The sequence below is a fragment of the Drosophila willistoni genome (genome assembly GCF_018902025.1).
Source record: "Drosophila willistoni isolate 14030-0811.24 chromosome XR unlocalized genomic scaffold, UCI_dwil_1.1 Seg144, whole genome shotgun sequence".
Lineage (NCBI taxonomy): Eukaryota > Metazoa > Arthropoda > Insecta > Diptera > Drosophilidae > Drosophila > Drosophila willistoni.
Window position 1 is genome coordinate 7869335 of NW_025814057.1, and position 20645 is coordinate 7889979.

General features: G+C 37.8%; 6 protein-coding genes and 1 pseudogene across 6 annotated transcripts; 6 read left to right on the forward strand and 1 right to left on the reverse strand.

Annotated features, from left to right (window-relative positions):
• The first annotated feature begins 8223 nt into the window (after positions 1–8223).
• LOC111519758 lies at positions 8224–9006 on the forward strand (annotated as a pseudogene).
• Positions 9007–9632: 626 nt separating this feature from the next.
• LOC26529533 (serine protease 1-like) lies at positions 9633–10482 on the forward strand. The gene has a single exon (XM_047012059.1). The coding sequence runs from the start codon at positions 9633–9635 to the stop codon at positions 10419–10421; it is 789 nt and encodes a 262-aa protein (XP_046868015.1). The 3' UTR covers positions 10422–10482.
• A 518-nt stretch (positions 10483–11000) lies between these two features.
• LOC26529881 (serine protease 3) lies at positions 11001–11945 on the forward strand. Its single transcript, XM_015179190.3, has one exon. The coding sequence runs from the start codon at positions 11016–11018 to the stop codon at positions 11808–11810; it is 795 nt and encodes a 264-aa protein (XP_015034676.2). The 5' UTR covers positions 11001–11015; the 3' UTR covers positions 11811–11945.
• Positions 11946–12521: 576 nt separating this feature from the next.
• LOC26530272 (serine protease 1) lies at positions 12522–13391 on the forward strand. The gene has a single exon (XM_023181660.2). The coding sequence runs from the start codon at positions 12522–12524 to the stop codon at positions 13314–13316; it is 795 nt and encodes a 264-aa protein (XP_023037428.2). The 3' UTR covers positions 13317–13391.
• A 310-nt stretch (positions 13392–13701) lies between these two features.
• Positions 13702–14481, reverse strand: LOC6638799 (serine protease 1). Its single transcript, XM_002061956.1, has one exon. The coding sequence runs from the start codon at positions 14479–14481 to the stop codon at positions 13702–13704; it is 780 nt and encodes a 259-aa protein (XP_002061992.1).
• A 2590-nt stretch (positions 14482–17071) lies between these two features.
• Positions 17072–17966, forward strand: LOC26529398 (serine protease 1). Its single transcript, XM_015179157.3, has one exon. The coding sequence runs from the start codon at positions 17113–17115 to the stop codon at positions 17905–17907; it is 795 nt and encodes a 264-aa protein (XP_015034643.2). The 5' UTR covers positions 17072–17112; the 3' UTR covers positions 17908–17966.
• Positions 17967–18536: 570 nt separating this feature from the next.
• Positions 18537–19454, forward strand: LOC26530143 (serine protease 1). The gene has a single exon (XM_015179202.3). The coding sequence runs from the start codon at positions 18552–18554 to the stop codon at positions 19335–19337; it is 786 nt and encodes a 261-aa protein (XP_015034688.1). The 5' UTR covers positions 18537–18551; the 3' UTR covers positions 19338–19454.
• The last annotated feature ends 1191 nt before the right edge of the window (positions 19455–20645 follow it).

A 20645-nucleotide genomic window follows, 5' to 3' on the forward strand; every position in this document is an offset into this window, starting at 1 on the left:
AATTAAAAACACAACAGACAACATAAAGTGAAAGAGAGGGAGAGAGAGAGAGAACGATACACACTCACACACACCCACCCATAGAGAAACAATAGATTAAAGGAAAGCTCAGGCTGAAGAAGTGGAAATAAAAAGGGCTTACCTGAACACATTTCCTTTGATGAATTGTTTGTTTGCACTATTAGATATGCAAAAGATGCAAAGCAGTCAACCCTTTAGAATTGGCTTTGAGAGCAGATAAAAATGTTTCTAGCATCGGAACAGAAAATAGAGTGAGGGCTTAGCTTTTTAGAGCTCGTCCTGTAAAAACAGTTCTGTTAGTTGTTTTGTTTTGGGTTCTTATTTCAAAATATTCTTATCGATTTTTATTGAAAACTATCCATGGAAGAAGATCGTTGAAAATGCAATTTGCCAACAAATCAGGTTCTAGAAAAAAGCTGAAATCCATTTTCGATTGGGACTAGCTTCTATTGATGAAACCAGCCAAGATCGAATTGATTAAATTTTTAAAATTTTTGATTTTCAATTGATTTTTCACTTCACAACAAACTGAAAATGAACAATAGTTTGCAGTAGGCACTTGATTGAATTTTGTTGTAAGCTGAATAACATAAAAAGGACAAACAGGCAAAGTCAAGCAATTTATTAGATTTTTAACTAGAGAATTGTATAAGCCAGTTGAGATTGCAGTTGGCATTTTAATAACTCGACCAAGAGCATACATACACACACACACACGCACACATAGTTGTTTATGACACATGTATAACACACACAAGAATATTACTTATACAAATGTACATACATAGCATCGAAAAATGTTTAAAACATTTTATTGTCAGACACACAGCAGAACAAAAACCTCTTAAAAAAAAAAGAAGAAAGGAATGAGCAAACTCAACTTGACTGCTGCCAAAAAAAAAAGACCAGAAATGTGCAGACAATAAGACTTAAAGTCAAGTTCTTTCCCCTTAGCACCTCTGCGCTCAACTCAACTCAGTCAACCCTTTGCCCGGCCTAAATCAACCAGCCAGCCAGTCAGCCAGCCAGCAAGCCAACTGACTGACTGACTTATGTGCTCTTTGTATGCGCTCTACACTGCATGTGTTGCACTTTGGCAACTATCTTTTTGGGACTAGTGCAAAATTTAACTAACATTTTTGTGTTTTTGGCATGCAAGAGGCATCAGGCGCTGTAAAGTATGCTATGTTTTTTCTCTCTTTTGCTCGCTTTTGTTGTCCTTCATGCTTGAGTGAGGATAGCAAGAGCGTGGAGAGATAGCGAATGGAAGAGGGAGAACAGGAGTAAGTTTTGTTACAGTTGTTTATGCTTGCATATATACATATGTATATACTATACAGGGTGTTGCCAAACTAAAGCTTTAAAGCAATGACATTAATTTATGGCCAAGAAAAAGAAGCGACAAACGAGAGAAAAAGTCGAATTTCGGTTTTCTTTTCTGTTTTCACTCCATTCACACGCATCGTGAGCTGTTGGCTCGCTCTTTTGGGTTTTTTTTTCCGGGCGGGGAACACTTAAGCAATTTCAAGTTGCCAACCAAACACAGCAAAATGTCAAAGTAGTTGTTAACATTTCCGCTTTTTCGCGCTTCTTTTACTCCGATTTCAAACCCCATTTCTCTCACCCTCGTTGTTTCTGTTTGTCTGTCTCTCTCTCTCGCTCTTTTCTATGGTCCTGGTCTTTTATGGTCTCAAACAAACGAAAAGTTTGCTTCAACCACAAGTAGGAGAAAATGCAGTCCAAGTTAAGCTGCAGCAAAAAAAGTTCCCCTCGCTTTTGGTCTCGACACCCTTAAATTACTGACTTAATTATAAAACATGAAAGCAGCTCCAGTTCTTCGTCTCCCTATCTCTCTTTTTTTTCTCTTCTTCTGCGGCTCGTCCTCTTCCTAGTTCAGTTCCTCAGCTTCAACTGTTGGCGGTGGTGGTCCTCGTGCATTTTGGAGCTTCTCTCTGCCTCTGCTCAGTTTGGTGTTTGCAGTTGCAAGTAATTTACATAAATATAACTTGGCACTGGTAGAAAGAAGTAAAAGAAGAACTAGCATTAACATGAAGGTTACAAATCGCCCTAACCATAAAATGCTAAATGCCATTTAAACTGTTGACTTTTGTGTTAAGACGAAATGAGAACAAGCGGGTCAACTTGGCTTTACGTTTGGGCTTGACCCCCGGCATGGAATTAGATTTAGAGAATGAGAGAGAGCGAGAGAGAGAAAAAGGGACAACAAAGGAACTTCAATTGTCATGGATAAGAGTTTATGGCAAGGATGAGCTGCTGCTGCTGCTGCTACTGCAGCTACTCATGTTGTTAGTCAAGTTTTTGACTTGACTTCATGTTGACAAGTGATGCCAGTTGCAGTTGCAGTCAGTTGCTGCTGCTGCTGCTGCTGCCACTTGACTATGTTGACTACTGAGGTTCTTGAGGTTTGAGGCTTCCTTTCTGTACACAGTATTCCACATTCTACTGACATTTTCCCTCGCTAACTAGTTTGCTTTAAAAAAAAAAGTAGGAATACCATTTGCCTTCTATTTATGGCATTGTAATCAAAGACTAATCCAAACTAAGCAGCTCTTAAATTTATTAAAAATGAACAACTTTTTGACTGTTAGTTGATATTTAACTGAAAATTGAAATTTGAGTTAGCAATTTGAAAGAGCTTCTTAAGCGTTCCTCAAAACGGAATATGGTAGAAAGTTGTGTGTTGCCTGAGAATCTTTAATTTGCACTTTTAATAAGCAGACTATAAACCCCACCCCGTTTCTTAGCGTACACACACACATAGACAAATGTAACTAGGTCAAAAACCCGCCACCAGCTGCAAAAGTGTTGCCTACCTTTGGGCTGTAGTTGTGGACTTTTCTACAAAATATAAGGGTTAGAGAGATGGAGAAAGATAAACTGCAAACGGGGGGAGTGAAAATATTCACGAAACTCTCAACACGCGTATGTCCTTGAAATTTATGTTTTCGACGCAGGCGATGCCTAAAAGTGTTGCAAAGATAGCATACGAATAATATCGTATATAGGGGACAAGTGGCACATGGCGTGTAATGCGCTCATTATGTTGTTGCCATTGCCTTTACCTCTTCCCCCGCCAACACACACACACACACACACACACACGCATGACACATGCAGTGGGGGCAGAAGACCTTGGAACTGGGCCAATGTGAATGGCATTGTCTTGGCTGAGTTCCCCATAATCATCATTATCATCAGCATCATCATCATCATCATCATCACCATCGTCATCAGTAGCAGCATCCACCTCCATTCAAGCCAGAGACCAAAGATAATAACAACAAATTATTACACTTGCTTGGGGACTTTGGGGACTGGCAACTAAATTAAGCATTGCCGCATCGGGTTGATAACTCCAAACTAGATCGGACAAATAAGATAAGACCGAAAGCTCTCTCTCGTTCTCTCTCTCTCTCTCTCTCTCTGTTTATGTCCTTTGCCTTTTCATGCCTTTTGCTTTAAAGACGTTGTTTCACTTAAATTTGTTATACATATTTCGTCCTCAGTCAGATTATTGCGGTCATAAATTTTTATGATTTTTTTCTAGCGCAAACGAAAAAAAAAAAACAAAATTTCGCGTGGGAAATTCTCAATATTTTATGGGAATTTAATAGCCCTGCAGATATGAGCCAGAAAATTATTATTATTATGACTGAGTTTAAAGGAAGTACCAAAAATGGTTGAAAAAATGGGAAAGGCAAAGCGATAGCTGAAACACAGTTTCACATTAAAAATGAAAAAACCTATGGAAATTTAATAATACAAAATTTCTTTGTAACCAAAGAAGATGGAGTAGTCACCTTTTTTTTGAGCGTGGGGTGGAGACCTTAAAAAGCATATTGACATTTTCAAACTCATCCATCAATCACGCCTTGACAGCCAGCCGCCACCGCCATATGCAGGTAGAGAAAATGTAATCTAATCCAATTACTCAACACTGGCAAACAAGACGAAAGGTATCCCAAATAAAAAAAGGGGGATGTTGGTGTCCATTAGTAACCCAAGCACTCCAAACCCACCCACCCAAACCACCTTGCCCAAAAAAAAGAAAAAAAAAACGAGAAGAAAATATCACATATTAAATAACCGAAAGACAATCCAACAAAAGCATCAACACAAAAGGGAATTGCTGCCTCAAATGATTTTCCCTCAGCCATGCTACAAATTCAATATTCAAGAAAATCCTTATAACTACTTATAACCGGAGCCAGACAAATGCTTTTGATCATTAACCCACAGCAGCGATAGAGAGTTAGACAAATCCTTCGAACAAAAAAAACCCAAACAAAATTGAAATTCATGCGAATTCATTGATTCTGTTGGAGCAAAGGCGGAGGAGGAGGTGGATGAAAAGGTTGTATTCTTCATGTTGCCGAGTTTCATCCATTGTATTGACAAAAATTATCATTTTGGTTCCTTCAATCGAGAAATGACAAGGCTAAAACCATATACAACCCCAATCCTGCAGAGGTGGTTAGAAGCCTTACGAAAATTAGACAAATCAACTCTTTAAGCTCCTTGGGGGTATTGGGTCGTTTGGCATTGGCATTGCCAATTCTACATTAGGAACATAGACCCAGGACCAAAGTCTTAGTTCGACTTTGCGTGAAACTTATGAGTCATTTAAGTAGGATTTACTAAAACGTAAAGTTACATCTAAAAGTAATGGAGTTAGTAATCTAACTAACATAAAAAGATATGAATATCATCCATGCAGGGTATCATGTAGTTGAGACTTTAACTTTTACAATTCACAGCTTTTCATTTTTTAATGGCCGTTGATCAAATATCTATTAAGTCAGCGACCCTTTAGTTCAAATATTTATACCACTTATGTAAATATCTATGCATAGCGACTGGTAACGATTTCATTAAAAGACCATTTGCGCCACGCCTCTTTACGGGTTGCAACTAATTTCAATATCAAAATAACCGCCTCAGGTTCAGTGGCATTAATTTACACTTTAACCGCACAAGAGGCGTGTCTTGGTCGGGTTGGGCTTGGTTTGCTGTGATAAACAGCTTCTAAGCTTCCCAAATAAAGGTGATGACAAATCCTCACACCAGTGGCAAACAGCAAGGACTTCCAGGACATACACACACACAAACACACATATTCAGTCTCTTGGAGATAAACTGAAAAACACACAGGGCCACAAAAAAAGGGTCAATTTTATAAGCATTCAAAAAGGACAAGAATTTTGTAAACTAAAGTTAGCCAGGGTAGACAAGGCATGTAAGGGTGGCAACGGGTATTGCGAGTTGGAGAGGCGGTAAGTCCGTTTAAAATAGTTTCCGGGCAATAAGTTAATAACCAGAAAAACTGACAGTTACCCCCAGTACTAAAACTGGGTGAAAATGCCTTGCTAAACCTGATGAGTTATCAATTGTCTGGCTGAATGAACAAAAACTCTCCCATTAGTTAGTTTAAACTAAGTGTCAAATTGTTTGGCCAAAAGAAAGACTTTTATGAAAATAACAATGATAAGGCAAACTGGGCTATTGGTTTTCTTCAGTTAGGGTAAAAATTAGAGACCATGCAGTTCAACTTTTTGATGTTTGATAGGAATACAAAATTGCAGTTTAACTTTTATATAAACTCTTAAAAAAAAAACTGGGCAATAGAACAAGAAAATGGTTTACAAACAAGTTTAAAAACCTTAAAGCCTATCTCTTTTGAAATTTTAGTATTAGCATCTTTTGTCCAATTAATGTAGGTATATTTACCGATATATATTGATAAACATTTTGATTTTAATAAAATGTATTTTCCATATATGGCTTATAAAATTGAATTTCATTCAACTTGCTGTCATTCGGTCGCTATCAAATTAATATTTACCTGCAACTGCAATTCATTCTCATCAATTTGCTTAAATAATTAATGTTAATTTATGAATGCAGAAATAATAACAACAACAAAAAACATACAGACCGAAAAAAACTGAACTGTACACAATCTCTGTAGATACATAATGAGTTTGCTCTTTCTCCTCCATCCCCGCGCCAAACACCTGAGTCCTTCTTTTCTCATCGTTTCGATAATGTCATTAATTGCTTACGCATGAATCTTTGATGCATTCGGTTGCAAAAATCAATTAAATGTAAAAATTTCGCATAAATGCACAGCAATAATAATATATACTTTTATAGCTATACATATATACAGTCAGCAAAAAAAGTTTAAGTAAAAGAAGATTTTTTGACAAATTTTGATGAAATAGGGCTAAAACAAAAGTAATTGAAATGAAATGAAAATGAATGTGCTAAGATATAATTTATTCAATATTTGGCAACATAAAAGTCTTGAGGTTAATCCATTTTAACATACAGAACAAAAAAAAAAAAGCAAATTCATAAAAATAAACAAAAAAATCGAACCAAAAAAGTTTAAGTAAACTTAAAAAAACGTAGCTTAATATATCTTAATACTTAGTTGGGCCTCCTTTTGCAGCAATTACTGCTAGCAGACGTCGATGCATACTCCGTACTAACGGTTTGGTGTCATTTTCGACAATTTTCTCCCACTCGGAACGCAAAACCGACGAAAGGGTAGCTTTGGAGGATATTTGGTGCTTTCGTATCCTCTTATCCAACAAATTCCAGATATGCTCAATAGGATTGAGGTCTGGTGATTGTGGGGGAGTGTGCAATTGCTTGGTATTGTAAAGCAACCATTCCTTTACAAGATACGACGTATGTTTGGGGTCATTATCTTGCTGAAAATAATATGCACCCTCACTTAAATGGAGCTGAGTCGCGCTCTCCTTGAGATTGGCCTTCAAAATTCCTAGATAATGATGTTTGTCCATTTTAGTATCTATAAATACTAATTTTCCAGCACCACTCGTGGCGACACATCCCCAAACCATGACATTTCCGCCGCCATGCTTCACAGTTGGAGTCAAATTTTTCAGCTGTAAAGCAGTATTTGGCTTTCGCCACACTTTTTGAGCTCCATCCGACCCAAAAATGTTAAATTTGGACTCATCACTCCAAATAACAGAGTCCCAAAAAGAATCCGGCTCATTTACATACTTTTCAGCGAATTCTAGTCGTTTTTTCTTATTGACCTCAGAAATTAACGGCTTCCTACGAGGAGTTCGTGCGTTGTACCCTTCCTTGTGGAGCACATTTCGCACAGTTTGCGGATGAACGCTAACTCCAGAGGTGAGAAATAGGTCCTCCTGTATTTTTGGTGCCGACTTTTTTGGATCACTCTTTATAGTACTCAGAATTTGTCGCTTATCTCTGGCACTTAATTTTGAAGGTCGGCCTGATCTGGGCTGAACCTCAAGGCTAGCTGTTTGCCCATAAGATTTTAGAATTGATTGAACACTAGTGGGTGGTCGGCCAATCACTCTGCCAATTTCGGATACACCTTTACCCTCTAAGTACAGTTTTATTATCATTTGTCGCGTTTCTAAAGGTATTTGCTTGCCACGACCCATTATGACCCATTTACGCACACAAAACTGACACAAATGAAATTCCATTGCATAATAACTCAAGAATTTGAAGTAAAGTAAAGGAAAAAAGCAGTTTACCGTTGCAATTTCCGAGAAACACCCAACGGTAAACGGGACAGACGAAACATACTTAAACTTTTTTGGCGTGCTTTTCGTCATTTGGTTTGGTTTTTGGTGCGTAGAAAGAAAATAAAAAAAGGAACTCGGTTCTTTTTCACTCCATTCGTTAATAAATAAATGTCCTAATGTAAAATAATCATAATTTAATAATTTTCCCATTATGGAACGGGTACTAATAGAAATAAAATTAATTTAAGCAGTTTACTTAAACTTTTTTTGCTGACTGTATGTATGTATATGTGTGTGTATTTATATATATATATATATATATAATAAGTGAGCAAACGAACAATGGAACAAAGAGGCAAACAAATATTTTGTCATGTAATTCATTGAAGCATGCAAATAATATTTTAATTGAAAAACCTCGTCAAAACGATAATACAATTGGTTATTTTCTTCAATAATGGAAGGCAAATGAAAGCAAAGTCGAAACTGATAAGCCAGGCCACCCACTAGCTCCCACCCTATAAATAAGAAACGGCAAGCGAACTCATCGCTTGTTTAAGTCACGGCAATTAAGGCGATGCCACGTATTTTGTTGTATTTACTGGGAAACCTTTTCCTTCTTCACGTGCATTCGAAATCCCTGGAGAGAATTACCAATGGTGAGACAGCCTATAAAGGTCAATTTCCATATATGGTTGGCCTTGCCTTGGAACGTTATGGCAATTTTTATTCGTGTGGCGGCAGTATAATAGCCAACGATTGGATTCTGACAGCAGCACATTGTACTGATGGAGTGAACCGCGTTATCATCTACTATGGATCCACTCAAAATGGAGGGGCTCTTGTTGAGGTCGAAGTGGATGCACCTGGCAACATTATCCCAATTTTGAAATAACCAATGTGATCAAAGATGATATCTCATTAATACGCAGTGCCTGGGTGGATTTTAATGCTCATATTCAAAGCATTGCCCTGCCCAAACCCGATCAGCGTGACGAGCAATTCGTCGATCAATGGGCCACTGCCATGGGCTGGGGAAGAACAAGCGATTATAGTATGATTCCAGCCAATCGATTGCAATGGGTGTCCTTAAGGGTAATTAAAAGCTCCACTTGCGGTTTCTACTTTGGAAATATACCAGCGGGAGTTATGTGTGTGTCAACTCAAAATAAACAATCTATCTGCGATGGCGATTCTGGTGGCCCTCTGGTTCTTAATAAGGAAAAAATACTTGTAGGTATAAGTTCATTTGTTACCCATTCTGGCTGTGAGATTGGCTATCCAGCTGGATTTACTAGGGTCTCTGAATACTTGGACTGGATACGTGAGAATTCGGGTGTAACTTCCTAATGCGAGCTTTAATACATTTGTGAACTCTTTTGTCAAAAAATATAAAAATAAAGTACACATCAAAATGCATAACAAATATTTTTACAGGCTGTTATATAATTTGAATGACATTTTATTTATTTTTTATACTGGATGGCTATTCACAATTATAAATATCCAAACCACTCTAGCTAAAGACTGTCCTAAAGGTAACAACATTGTAGCAATTTAGATATTCGGTTAATTTTTAAGCAGATCCTTTCGGCTTAACGATCTCACATGATTGTTTGGGTACAAACTATGGGATATCGATCAGTCTGAGGCCATTATTGATGGCCCTGAGTCCACTAGAATCACTACAAAAGAAATTTCCGATGACTCTAATGGGATCAATCAGTGATCAATATTATTCGTCACGAAAACGGAAAATTTTACGCCCGTTTTCTGTAAATGGGCAGCAAATACAACACATGGTAAAACTATAAAACGGTGATTTTATGAGGTGTTAATTTAAAGATATCAAACAAAAAGGCCAACAAATTTAGTAATTTATTAAAAAATGCAAATAATATTTTAATTGAAAAACTTAGTTAACGCGATAAAACAAATGAAAGCCAGATTAAGGCCACGTCGGAACTAAAAGGCCAGCACATCCACTAGATCCCACCCTTTATAAGAAGCGGCTCGTAGAATCAACTCTTCAGTAAGAACTAAACTGCAACGATGAAAAGTATTCTTTTTTGTTTCTTGGGAAGTCTCATTTTTCTTCCTGCCCTGGAAGGGCATTCAAAATCCCTGGGAAGGATTGTCAATGGTCAAGAGGCCAAAGAAGGACAATTTCCTTACATTGTCGAGCTTACAGTTCACTCTCTTTACCGACCAAGTAGTTTGTGTGGTGGCAGTATAATAGCGAACGATTGGATTCTTACTGCAGCACATTGCACTGATGGCGCCAACCGTGTAACCATACACTACGGATCCATTCAAAAGGCTGAGGGCCAAGTTATAAATGATGTCGAAGCAAGTAGCATCATCCAACATCCTAAATATGACAGAACAGACTTAACGAATGATATCGCATTGATACACAGCAAGTGGGTAGATTTCAATGATCGCATTCAAAAGATTGCCCTGCCTAGGCCTGAACAGTTTGGCGAATCATTCGAAGGTCAATGGTCACAAGCCGCTGGCTGGGGTTCGATTCTCGATTACAAAGCAGCTGTAATTCCCAAACGATTGCACTGGACGAACTTGCACATAATTAACAATTTAAAATGCAATTTAGTGTTTCCAAATATCACAGAAAATCATTTGTGCGCGAGCTCAACTAATCGACAATCCATTTGCCGTGGCGATTCCGGTGGACCTCTTGTTCTTGATAAGGAAAATATACTCGTAGGTGTGACTTCAGGTGTGCATTCACTGGGTTGTAGGCTAGGTCTTCCAGCTATTTTTACGAGAGTTTCAAAATACTTGGATTGGATACGCCAGAATTCCAATGTGACTTCTTAATTTCGAATTCGATTTCTTACTATATGAAAACGAGGAATAAATAAAGTGCAAGACAGTTCTATATATCGACTTTTCTATAATTTGAATAATAATATTGTAAAGGACGAGGAATAACTTTATAACACTGATCAATATATTATTTGTCCCGATATTGAACCCTCGTGAACCATTTACTTAGTACAATCACTCGAGGCATGCTTATGGTTATTTCACTCTTTTTTTGCTGTTAAAAAAGTAATTTTTTATCATTTATTTTACAAAAAGGGAATTGGTAAAACTGTTATACAACATACCACCAAATCATTATACGAATTATCATTCTGCTGTTTAGCTCCAAGTTTTGTTTGTGTCATAAGCCTAATTCATAATGATAATGCCGAAATGCTCATCAATACACATCGGCAAATCATTTTGTCATGTAATTCGGTATGCAAATAATATTTTAATTGGAAAACTTCGTTGAACCGATAACACAAATGGAAGTAACATTAAAGCCAAGTCGGAACTGATAAGCCAGCTCACTCACTAGATTCAACACTATATAAGAAGCGACTTATACACTTGCCTCTTAAGTAAGCCACGGCAATTGAAACGATGGCAAGTATTCTATTCTGTTTCCTGGGAAGTCTTCTCCTCCTTCAAACACTTGAAGTGCGTTCAAAGTCAATGGAAAGGATCGTCAATGGTCAGCAGGCCGGAGAAGGACAATTTCCATATATTGTCGCCCTGTCAATCCAACGAAAGGTCAAATTCAACTATTGTGGCGGCAGTATAATAGCGAATGATTGGATTCTAACTGCAGCACATTGCACCCAAAATGCACAACGTGTTATAATCTACTATGGATCAATTGAAAAATCTAAGGCCCAAGTTGTAGTTGAAGTCCAAGCAAGAAGCATCATTCAACATCCTAAATATGACAGAACAGATTTAACGAATGATATCTCATTGATACACAGTAAATGGATAGATTTCAATGATCGCATTCAAAGGATTGCCCTGCCCAGGCCTGAACAGTTTGGTGAATCATTCGAAGGTCAATGGTCACAAGCCGCTGGCTGGGGTTCGACTTCTGATTACAATTTACTTGCAATTCCTAAACTATTGCAGTGGACGAACCTAGAAATTACTCCCAAGTCTTTGTGCGAAGTGGCGTATTCAGATGTGGCAAATATCACAGAGAATGTGCTGTGCGCGGGCTCACCATATCAACAATCCGTTTGCGCTGGCGATTCTGGAGGACCTCTTGTCCTTATTAAAGAAAATATACTTGTAGGTGTGTCTTCAGCTGTGCACCCACTGGGCTGTAGGCTAGGTTTTCCAGCTATTTTTACCAATGTTTCTAAATACTTAGATTGGATACGTGAGACTACCAATTTGACTATTTAAAAAATATTTACAATTCGATTTTTTGACTATTTTGCAATACGATTTGAAGATCAACTATAAATAAAATGCAAGACGGTATAAAGACTGTTAAATTATCTAAATAAAATTTTATATATTATTTGTCTCGATATTAAACCCATGTATCTAAAGTGGCACGCTACTCAGTGGTTTAGCGAACAAAATCACTCGAGGCATGTTTCATATTACTTCACTCTTGTTTGGCTATTAAATAAGTGATTTTTATACCCCTGCAAAAAGGGTATATTCATTTTGGTCAAAAGCGTGCAAAGCATGGTAGGAAGCATCTCCGACCATATAAAGTATATACATAATTTATTTTACAACAAGTGAATTGGTAAAACTGTTATACAATATACCAGCAAATCGTTATACAAATTGGTTTTTACGTTCCAAAGTCTTATGCTGTTTAGTTTTGTTTGAGTCATAAGCCTAATTGATAATAATAATGCCAAAAAGCTCAGCAATATAGATATATGACAAGGTGAGCATACAAATCGTTAAAGCATTTTTTCATGTAATTCGGTATGCATATAATATTTTAATTGAAAAACTTCGTTGAACCGATAACACAAATGGAAGCAACATTAAAGCCAGGTCGGAACTGATAAGCCAGCTCACTCAATTGATTCAACACTATATAAGAAGCGACTTATAGACTTGACTCTTAAGTAAGCCACGGCAATTGAAACGATGGCAAGTATTCTATTCTGTTTCCTGGGAAGTGTTATCCTTCTTCAAGCACTTGAAGTGCGTTCAAAGTCAATGGAAAGGATCGTCAACGGTCAGGAAGCCAAAGAAGGACAATTTCCCTATATTGTCGCCCTTGAATTGCTGCTAAACGAGACATCTCTCTCGTGTGGCGGCAGTATAATAGCGAATGATTGGATTCTGACTGCAGCACATTGCACTCAGGATGCACAACGTGTTATAATCTACTATGGATCAATTGAAAAATCTAAAGCACAAGTTGTAGTTGAAGTCCAAGCAAGTAGCATCATTCAACATCCCAAATATGACAGCACATTAACAACGAATGATATTGCATTAATACACAGTAAATGGGTAGATTTTAATGATCGCATTCAAAGGATTGCCCTGCCTAGGCCTGAACAGTTTGGCGAATCATTCGAAGGTCAATGGTCACGAACTGCGGGCTGGGGTTCTACTTTTGATTTCAGTTTAGTTGCAATTCCTGAACTATTGCAGTGGGCGAATTTGCAAATAACTCCCAAGTTTTTGTGCGAAGTAACGTATTCATATGAGGCAAATATTACAGAGAATGTTCTATGCGCGGGCTCACCATACCAACAATCCGGTTGCGCTGGCGATTCTGGTGGACCTCTTGTTCTTATTAAGGAGAATATACTTGTAGGTGTGACTTCACACGGTCACGCAGTGGGTTGTAGGCTTGGTTTTCCAGGTGTTTATACCAGAGTTTCTAAATACTTGGATTGGATACGTGAAAATTCGAATGTTACTTCTTAATAATATTTGCGATTCAAGTTCTTACTATGTTGCAGTAATATTTGAAAATGAAGTTTAAATAAATTGTTTGGCAATTGTAAAACCTATAAAGAGGATGGTATTTAGGATTAATATCTATATATAGTATTCATTTATTTATTTTGTCTTAGATCAGATCTTGCTAATTCTTGTACCTAATTGCATATAACGACTCTAACACTTTGTACAGGGTGGCTGATGAAATCCGCTACATGTCATATTTATATTTAATAAGTTTTGGTATACTTATACTGGTCATTTTGTTGAACTTTAAAACAATCATTTTCTTTTAAATGTGTTTCAAAACTTTATTTGGATGTTATTTTATACAAAACAATGCTCAAAATGGTGTTAAAGAATTTAAACTTCAGTATATACCCGTATTTTTCGCTATCCACTCGAGATATTCAGTTAGCCTTACATATCCTGCTGGCTTACCGATTTCACAGCCCATAGTTGGTACAAAAGAAGAGACGCCAATCAGTTTGGTGCCACCATTAATGACAAGTGGACCACCAGAGTCACCCCAGCAAGGTGAACGATGGCTGGATGTATCCACACAGATGACGCCGTCTGCCACTTGACCATAATATAGTTCGCATTGCCATTGCTCGATAATTGGCATTTCCTGCCATTGCAATTGATCGGGTAGCAAGGTAATCGCATCCGATAGTTGACCCCAGCCCACAGCCTTGGCCCATTGACCGGCGTAGGTCTGATTCCGATCCTTGGGCATCGGCAATGAAATGTTCTGTATGAGTTGTGTAAAACTTATCCATGGTGTTCGTATCAAAGCCAAATCATTTATCAATATGTTAGTTGTCTCAAAATCCGAATGTATGATAATATCACGTTCATCTATATAAACCACTGTCTCCGACTGGGCACGCTGTGTTGTGCCATAGTAAACAGTGACTCCCGAGGCACGTTCCATGCAATGGGCTGCAGTTAAGATCCACATGTGACCGATAATACTACCGCCACACCACCAACTGGAGGCATCTTTGTTATCGATCTGAAGGCCCACTACGTAGGGAAATTGTCCCTCAGCCGCCGCATAGCCATTTGTGATCCGTTGAGAGTTCTCCGCGGATACACTAAGGACCAAGAGCAAAAGATTTACTAAAGAGCACCAAACGTATGACATGTCCACATAGCAAACGTCAACTTTTGATTGAAATAAAACTAATCGAACAGATACTTTTTTTAGTTTCAATGCCATTGGTTATCATAAATGAAAAAGAAGAAAGAAACATAAAAAAGCACCTGCTTTTATCTTTCGCTTTTTAATTATTTGGCATGCTTAGGGTAAATTAACTTAGCGCATAAGTATTTACCGACTGAGAGATAAGGCCATAAAAATTATCAAATGTAGGAAGTTTCTCAATTTCATGTAAATATTTTTAATATTTTTTTTGTTAACCATCGTCGTATGATGTTAAAGTGAGTAATTGGTGGGCTTGGAAAAACAAAACTAAACTGTCCGTTAAGTCCGCAGGAGTAAACAAGGAAAATGAAAGAATTTACATCTAAATTCTAAATCTAGAACAAATCTACCACAAACACAATCATCTAATCTCAATGTCATTAGATTAGAATGCTGTAGGCAAGTGTTTACCTATAAAAAATATCGATTGGATCATTTGGATCGAATACAAAGCTAAACCGCAATAGGAAAAGGCAAAGAGTTTGAAATTGGAAACCATAACTCTTACTTCTAATGACTGTGAACCATTGAACCGAACTATTAACCAATTTCAAATGGTTTTCGATATCTGATAGTAGCGAGTGGTAGTAGACGATGTGTGAAGGGGTAGGGGTTCTGGGGTGCGAGGTGAAAATGAAAAGAAAAACATAAGCAAGAAAGAAAAGCTATAGAAGAGGCGAATAGTCCACTCGAACTAGTTGACTCGGAAAAATGCCAAGCGGTTATATCAAAATTGCTAACTGACGACGTGTGCGCAATTTCCGCTACCTCCCTGGCCTCTTCTCATTGCTCTCTCTCTCTCTCTCTCCCTCTCTCTCACACTTTTCGTCCTCCTGATGTTAGCTATGCCAGGGGTCATTCATCCTGCAAAGTGGCGACACGCCAAACTCGACCGAAAGGAGCAACTACCCAAAATGACTAATGGGCCCAAAAGGGGAGAGGTGGTTAGTGGCCGTAAGGGGGGATGGCCGGAAGAGGGGGTATGAAGAATGAAGAAAATGCCCAAGCAAAAATGGGAAATGGCAGAAAACTGGCCGCCACTGGCAGCAATATGCAAAATTCGTAATTTGCCATGGCAGGCAGAAAACCTCTCGTCTCCTTCCTTTTTCATACTGTAGCCGTCATGTTGTCCCATCGTCGTCTCGTGGCCTGGTCTAGAATTTGCCACTGCTTGCCTGCCCCCCCAATCCCCCTACCATATCTATCTCGATGGGGTAGTTCGAAACGTTCGACTATTTTTATGACCGAATTGCGTTTTATTGCTTTTTTCGCCTGTGCCGGCCGATTCCTGGACTTGGACTCAAAAATGGCACATGGATATGAAAGAGAGTGAAGCATTCAGCATCCAGCATCCAGTTTTGGTTGCCGTAGCCATTGCCTTTGCCTTCTTATTCTTGCCCTTCCTTTAGCTCATCACACACAATTGCAGTTTGGTCGACATTCAAAACAAGTTGACATTTTTCTCGTCTTCTTTGCCCTTTCCTTTATTTCTTTTTTTTGGCATTTTTCTTCTCATCGGTTCTCTGGCTCTTGGTTCTCAGTTCTCTTATCGATTTTGTTGTCTTGGGCTTAGCAAATCGCTGCCTTAAGCTAAAACCATTCTCTACCTCGATTTATGTGGGTTTGTTACTTGTCCTGGCATGTCCTGTCCCATCGCATCGCATCGCTTCGCCTCGCACCGCACCACACCGCATGTCATCCCAGTCCTGTCCCATTCTGTCCTGTCTTACTTCGTTTATTTCGTTTTAGGTGTGAGGCTTTGGCAAAACGTTTCAATTGATTTGAACATTTATTGCTTTGGGGGGCCGTCCAAAGAAAAAAGGTAGACAACTGTTTTTTTTTTCTATTCGTTCGCCTTCGCATATCAAATAGTTTGGTTTTTCTATTAAGCAGAAAGAGAGAGAGAGATCGAAACTTTGTCAGCTTTAAGAATTTTGCTAATTTGCCAGGGGAACTAAAAGAATACATCTTCTACACTTAAAGTATACATAGAAGAAGAATATTGATAGTGCTGTCCTGTAAGATGAAAATGCTATGAAAAAAGTCCCTTTCCTCCTCATGAAATCGTTTGACTATATAGCAAGATAATGCTCACATATTTGCCAGGGTTTTTGTTTATTTTTGTTTTTTCTTATTTTTGAAAAGGGCGAAATCATAACAACCTTTTGGCTTAATTGCACACTTGTTTATCATTTATTTTACAACAAGTGAATTGGTAAAACTGTTGTACAACATACCAGAAAATCTTTATAAAAATTGGTTTTTACTTTCCAAAGTCATATGTGGTTTAGTTTCGTTTGTGTCATAAGCCTAATTGATAATAATAATGCCAAAAAGCTCAGCAATATAGATATATGACAAGGTGAGCATACAAATCGGCAAAGCATTTTGTCATGTAATTCGGCATGCATATAATATTTTAATTGGAAAACTTCGTACAACCGATAACACAAATAGAAGCAACATTAAAGCCAGGTCGGAACTGATAAGCCCGCTCACTCACTAGATTCAACGCTATATAAGAAGCGACTTATACACTTGCCTCTTAAGTAAGCCACGGCAATTGAAACGATGGCAAGTATTCTATTCTGTTTCCTGGGAAGTCTTCTCCTCCTTCAAACACTTGAAGTGCGTTCAAAGTCAATGGAAAGGATTGTCAATGGTCAGCAGGCCGGAGAAGGACAATTTCCCTATATTGTCGCCCTTGAATTGCTGCTAAACGAGACATCTCTCTCGTGTGGCGGCAGTATAATAGCAAATGATTGGATTCTGACTGCAGCACATTGCACCCAGGATGCACTACGTGTTATTATCTATTATGGATCAATTGAAAAATCTAAGGCCCAAGTTGTAGTTGAAGTCCAAGCAAGTAGCATCATTCAACATCCTAAATATGACAGAACAGTTTTAACGAATGATATCTCATTGATACACAGTAAATGGGTAGAGTTCAATGATCGCATTCAAAGGATTTCCTTGCCAAGGCCTGAACAGTTTGGCGAATCATTCGAAGGTCAATGGTCACGAACTGCGGGCTGGGGTTCGACTTTTGATTACGAAGTAGTTAAAGTTCCTAAACGATTGCAGTGGGCGAACTTGCAAATTACCCCCAAGTTTTTGTGCGAAGTAACGTATTCACATGATGCAAATATTACAGAGAATGTTCTTTGCGCGGGCTCACCATACCAACAATCCAGTTGCGTGCGCGATTCTGGAGGACCTCTTGTTCTTATTAAGGAGAATATACTTGTAGGTGTGACTTCACACGGTCACTCAAGGCGTTGTAGGCTTGGGTTTCCAAGTGTTTATACCAGAGTTTCTAAATACTTGGATTGGATACGTGAAAAATCGAATGTGACTTCTTAATTTCCAATTCGATTTCTTACAAATTTACAATGATATATAAAGATAAAGAATAAATAAAATGCAACACAGTTTTATACATATATCGTCTTTTATACAATTTAAATAATATTGTAAAGCCCGAGGGATGTCTCCTTTATAACACTGATCATTGGTCAACATATTATTTGTCCTGATATTGAATCCTTTAGTGAACAGGATGACTCGAGGCATGTTTAATGTTAATTCACTTTTCTTTGGCTATTGAATAAGTGATGTTTTATCATTTATTTTACAACAAATGTATTGGTAAAACTGTTGTACAACATACCACCAAATCGTTATACAAATTGTTTTTTACTTTCCAAAGTCTTATGCTGTTTAGGTTTAAATTTTGTTTGTGTCATAAGCCTAATTAATAACGATAATGCCAAAAAGCAATATAGATATATGACAGAAATACAAATACAAATCGGAAAGGAATTTTGTCATGTAATTCGGAATGCAAATAATATTTTAATTGGAAAACTACGTTGAACCGATAACACAAATGGAAGTAACATTAAAGCCAAGTCGGAACTGATAAGCCCGCTCACTCACTAGATTCAACACTATATAAGAAGCGACTCATGCACTTGACTCTTAAGTAAGCCACGGCAATTGACACGATGGCAAGTATTCTATTCTGTTTCCTGGGAAGTCTTCTCCTCCTTCAAGCACTTGAGGTGCGTTCAAAGTCCATGGAAAGGATCGTCAATGGTAAACAGGCTGCAGAAGGACAATTTCCTTACATTGTCTTCCTTCGAGTTCTACTAAACGACTCATGCCTCTCGTGTGGCGGCAGTATAATAGCGAATGATTGGATTCTAACTGCAGCACATTGCACCCAAAGGGCACAACGTGTTATTATCTATTATGGATCAATTGAAATAGCTAAGGCCCAAGTTGTAGTTGAAGTCCAAGCAAGTAGCATCATTCAACATCCTAAATATGACAGAACAGTTTTAACGAATGATATCTCATTGATACACAGTAAATGGGTAGATTTCAATGATCGCATTCAAAGGATTGCCTTGCCAAAGCCTAAACAGGTTGGCGAATCATTCGACGCTCAATGGTCACTAGTTGCGGGCTGGGGTTCGACTTTTGATTACAAGTTAGTTGCAATTCCTGAACTATTGCAGTGGGCGAGCTTGCATATAACTCCCAAGCATTGGTGCAAAGTGGCTTATCCACATATCACAGAGAATGATCTTTGCGCGGGCTCACCATACCGACAATCCAGTTGCGCTGGCGATTCTGGTGGACCTCTTGTCCTTATTAAAGAAAATATAATTGTAGGTGTGACTTCACACGGTCACGGATTGGGTTGTAGGTATGGTTTTCCAGGTGTTTATATTAGAGTTTCTAAATACTTGGATTGGATACGTGAAAATTCGAATGTAACTTCTTAATAATATTTGCGATTCAGGTTCTTACTATGTTGCAGTAATATTTGAAAATGAAGTTTAAATAAATTGTATGGCAATTGTAAAACCTATAAAGAGGATGGTATATAGGATTAATATCTATATATAGTATTTATTTATTTATTTTGTCTTAGAGCAGATCTTGCTGACTCACTTTCTACAGAATGGCTGATGAAATCCGCTACATTTATATCTATCTTAAGAATTTTGCTAATTTGCCGGAAAAACTTAAAGAATACATTTTCTACACTTAAAGTGTAAGATGAAAATGCTATGAAAAAAGTTCCTTTCCTTCTCATGGAATCGTTTGACTATATAGCAAGATAATGCTCACATATTTGACAGGGTTTTTGTTTTTTATCTTCTTTTTGTGATGGGTGAAATCATAACAACCTTTTGGCTTAATTGCTAAAAACATTTGAACACACAAAAAAATTCATTAAAATTCTTGAAATTCTTTTTTCACCCCCTATTCGCTTTTTTCCCCTAATGCTCTCTCTCTTTCTCTATAATTTGGAAAAAAGAAAACAAAAGCCAAGAGTTTTCTTTTTTTGTTTTTGGCTCATTTCGACACCTTTTTGCCACTTTTTTTTGGTATTCGTTGTTGTTGTTATTTGCTGCCCTGCAGCTACAAAATGAAAACAATTTCAAAATTCACATAATGAACTTGGTCGCATTCTGGCAAGGGGGGGTGGCAAAAAAGTGGGCGTGCCATTGCCCTGTACCTTTAAAGCCTAAAAATGGCATGCCAAATGGCAGTAAGCAAAGGCAAAAAACAAAAACAACAAAAATGAAATAATTATTTGCCGTGCGAAGCGAACATTATTCATTCCATAAGATCCACAGGCGAAAAAGGCAGGAAAATGCGGGAAAAGCGAACTCTGCTAAAAGCGGGCAAAAGGCCGCAAAAGAAATATGTTAAATAACTGACAAAATAACAGCAAAAAAAAAGGAAAACAAAAAACGAAAACCAGGAAATATGAATAAAACAAAAAAACAGTGATAGAGAGAGAGGGAGAAAGGGGGAAAAGTCGAGGCTCAGGCGAAAATACGCTTGTAAGTAAAAGTGTTTTCTGGTTTTCCCCCTTCTTCTGCAAACTTACATTTATCTTTCTTCTATATCTCAGCACAGTGTACCCGAAGCTAAAGAAAACAAAAAGAAATACAGAGCCGAAATATAATTAACTAAAATGAGTGTTCCACTGTCACATTTTTATTTATACAGGAAACCATAAAACTGAAAGTAAACTCTATCAAACTACTTAGTTGAGAGAGTCACATCAACTAACCTTA

Excerpts from the sequence above, each read along its gene's own strand:
- LOC26530272 (XM_023181660.2), top strand. The coding sequence starts at position 12,522 with ATGGCAAGTATTCTATTCTGTTTCCTGGGAAGTGTTATCCTTCTTCAA.
- LOC6638799 (XM_002061956.1), bottom strand. The coding sequence starts at position 14,481 with ATGTCATACGTTTGGTGCTCTTTAGTAAATCTTTTGCTCTTGGTCCTT.
- LOC26529533 (XM_047012059.1), top strand. The coding sequence starts at position 9,633 with ATGAAAAGTATTCTTTTTTGTTTCTTGGGAAGTCTCATTTTTCTTCCT.
- LOC26530143 (XM_015179202.3), top strand. The coding sequence starts at position 18,552 with ATGGCAAGTATTCTATTCTGTTTCCTGGGAAGTCTTCTCCTCCTTCAA.
- LOC26529398 (XM_015179157.3), top strand. The coding sequence starts at position 17,113 with ATGGCAAGTATTCTATTCTGTTTCCTGGGAAGTCTTCTCCTCCTTCAA.
- LOC26529881 (XM_015179190.3), top strand. The coding sequence starts at position 11,016 with ATGGCAAGTATTCTATTCTGTTTCCTGGGAAGTCTTCTCCTCCTTCAA.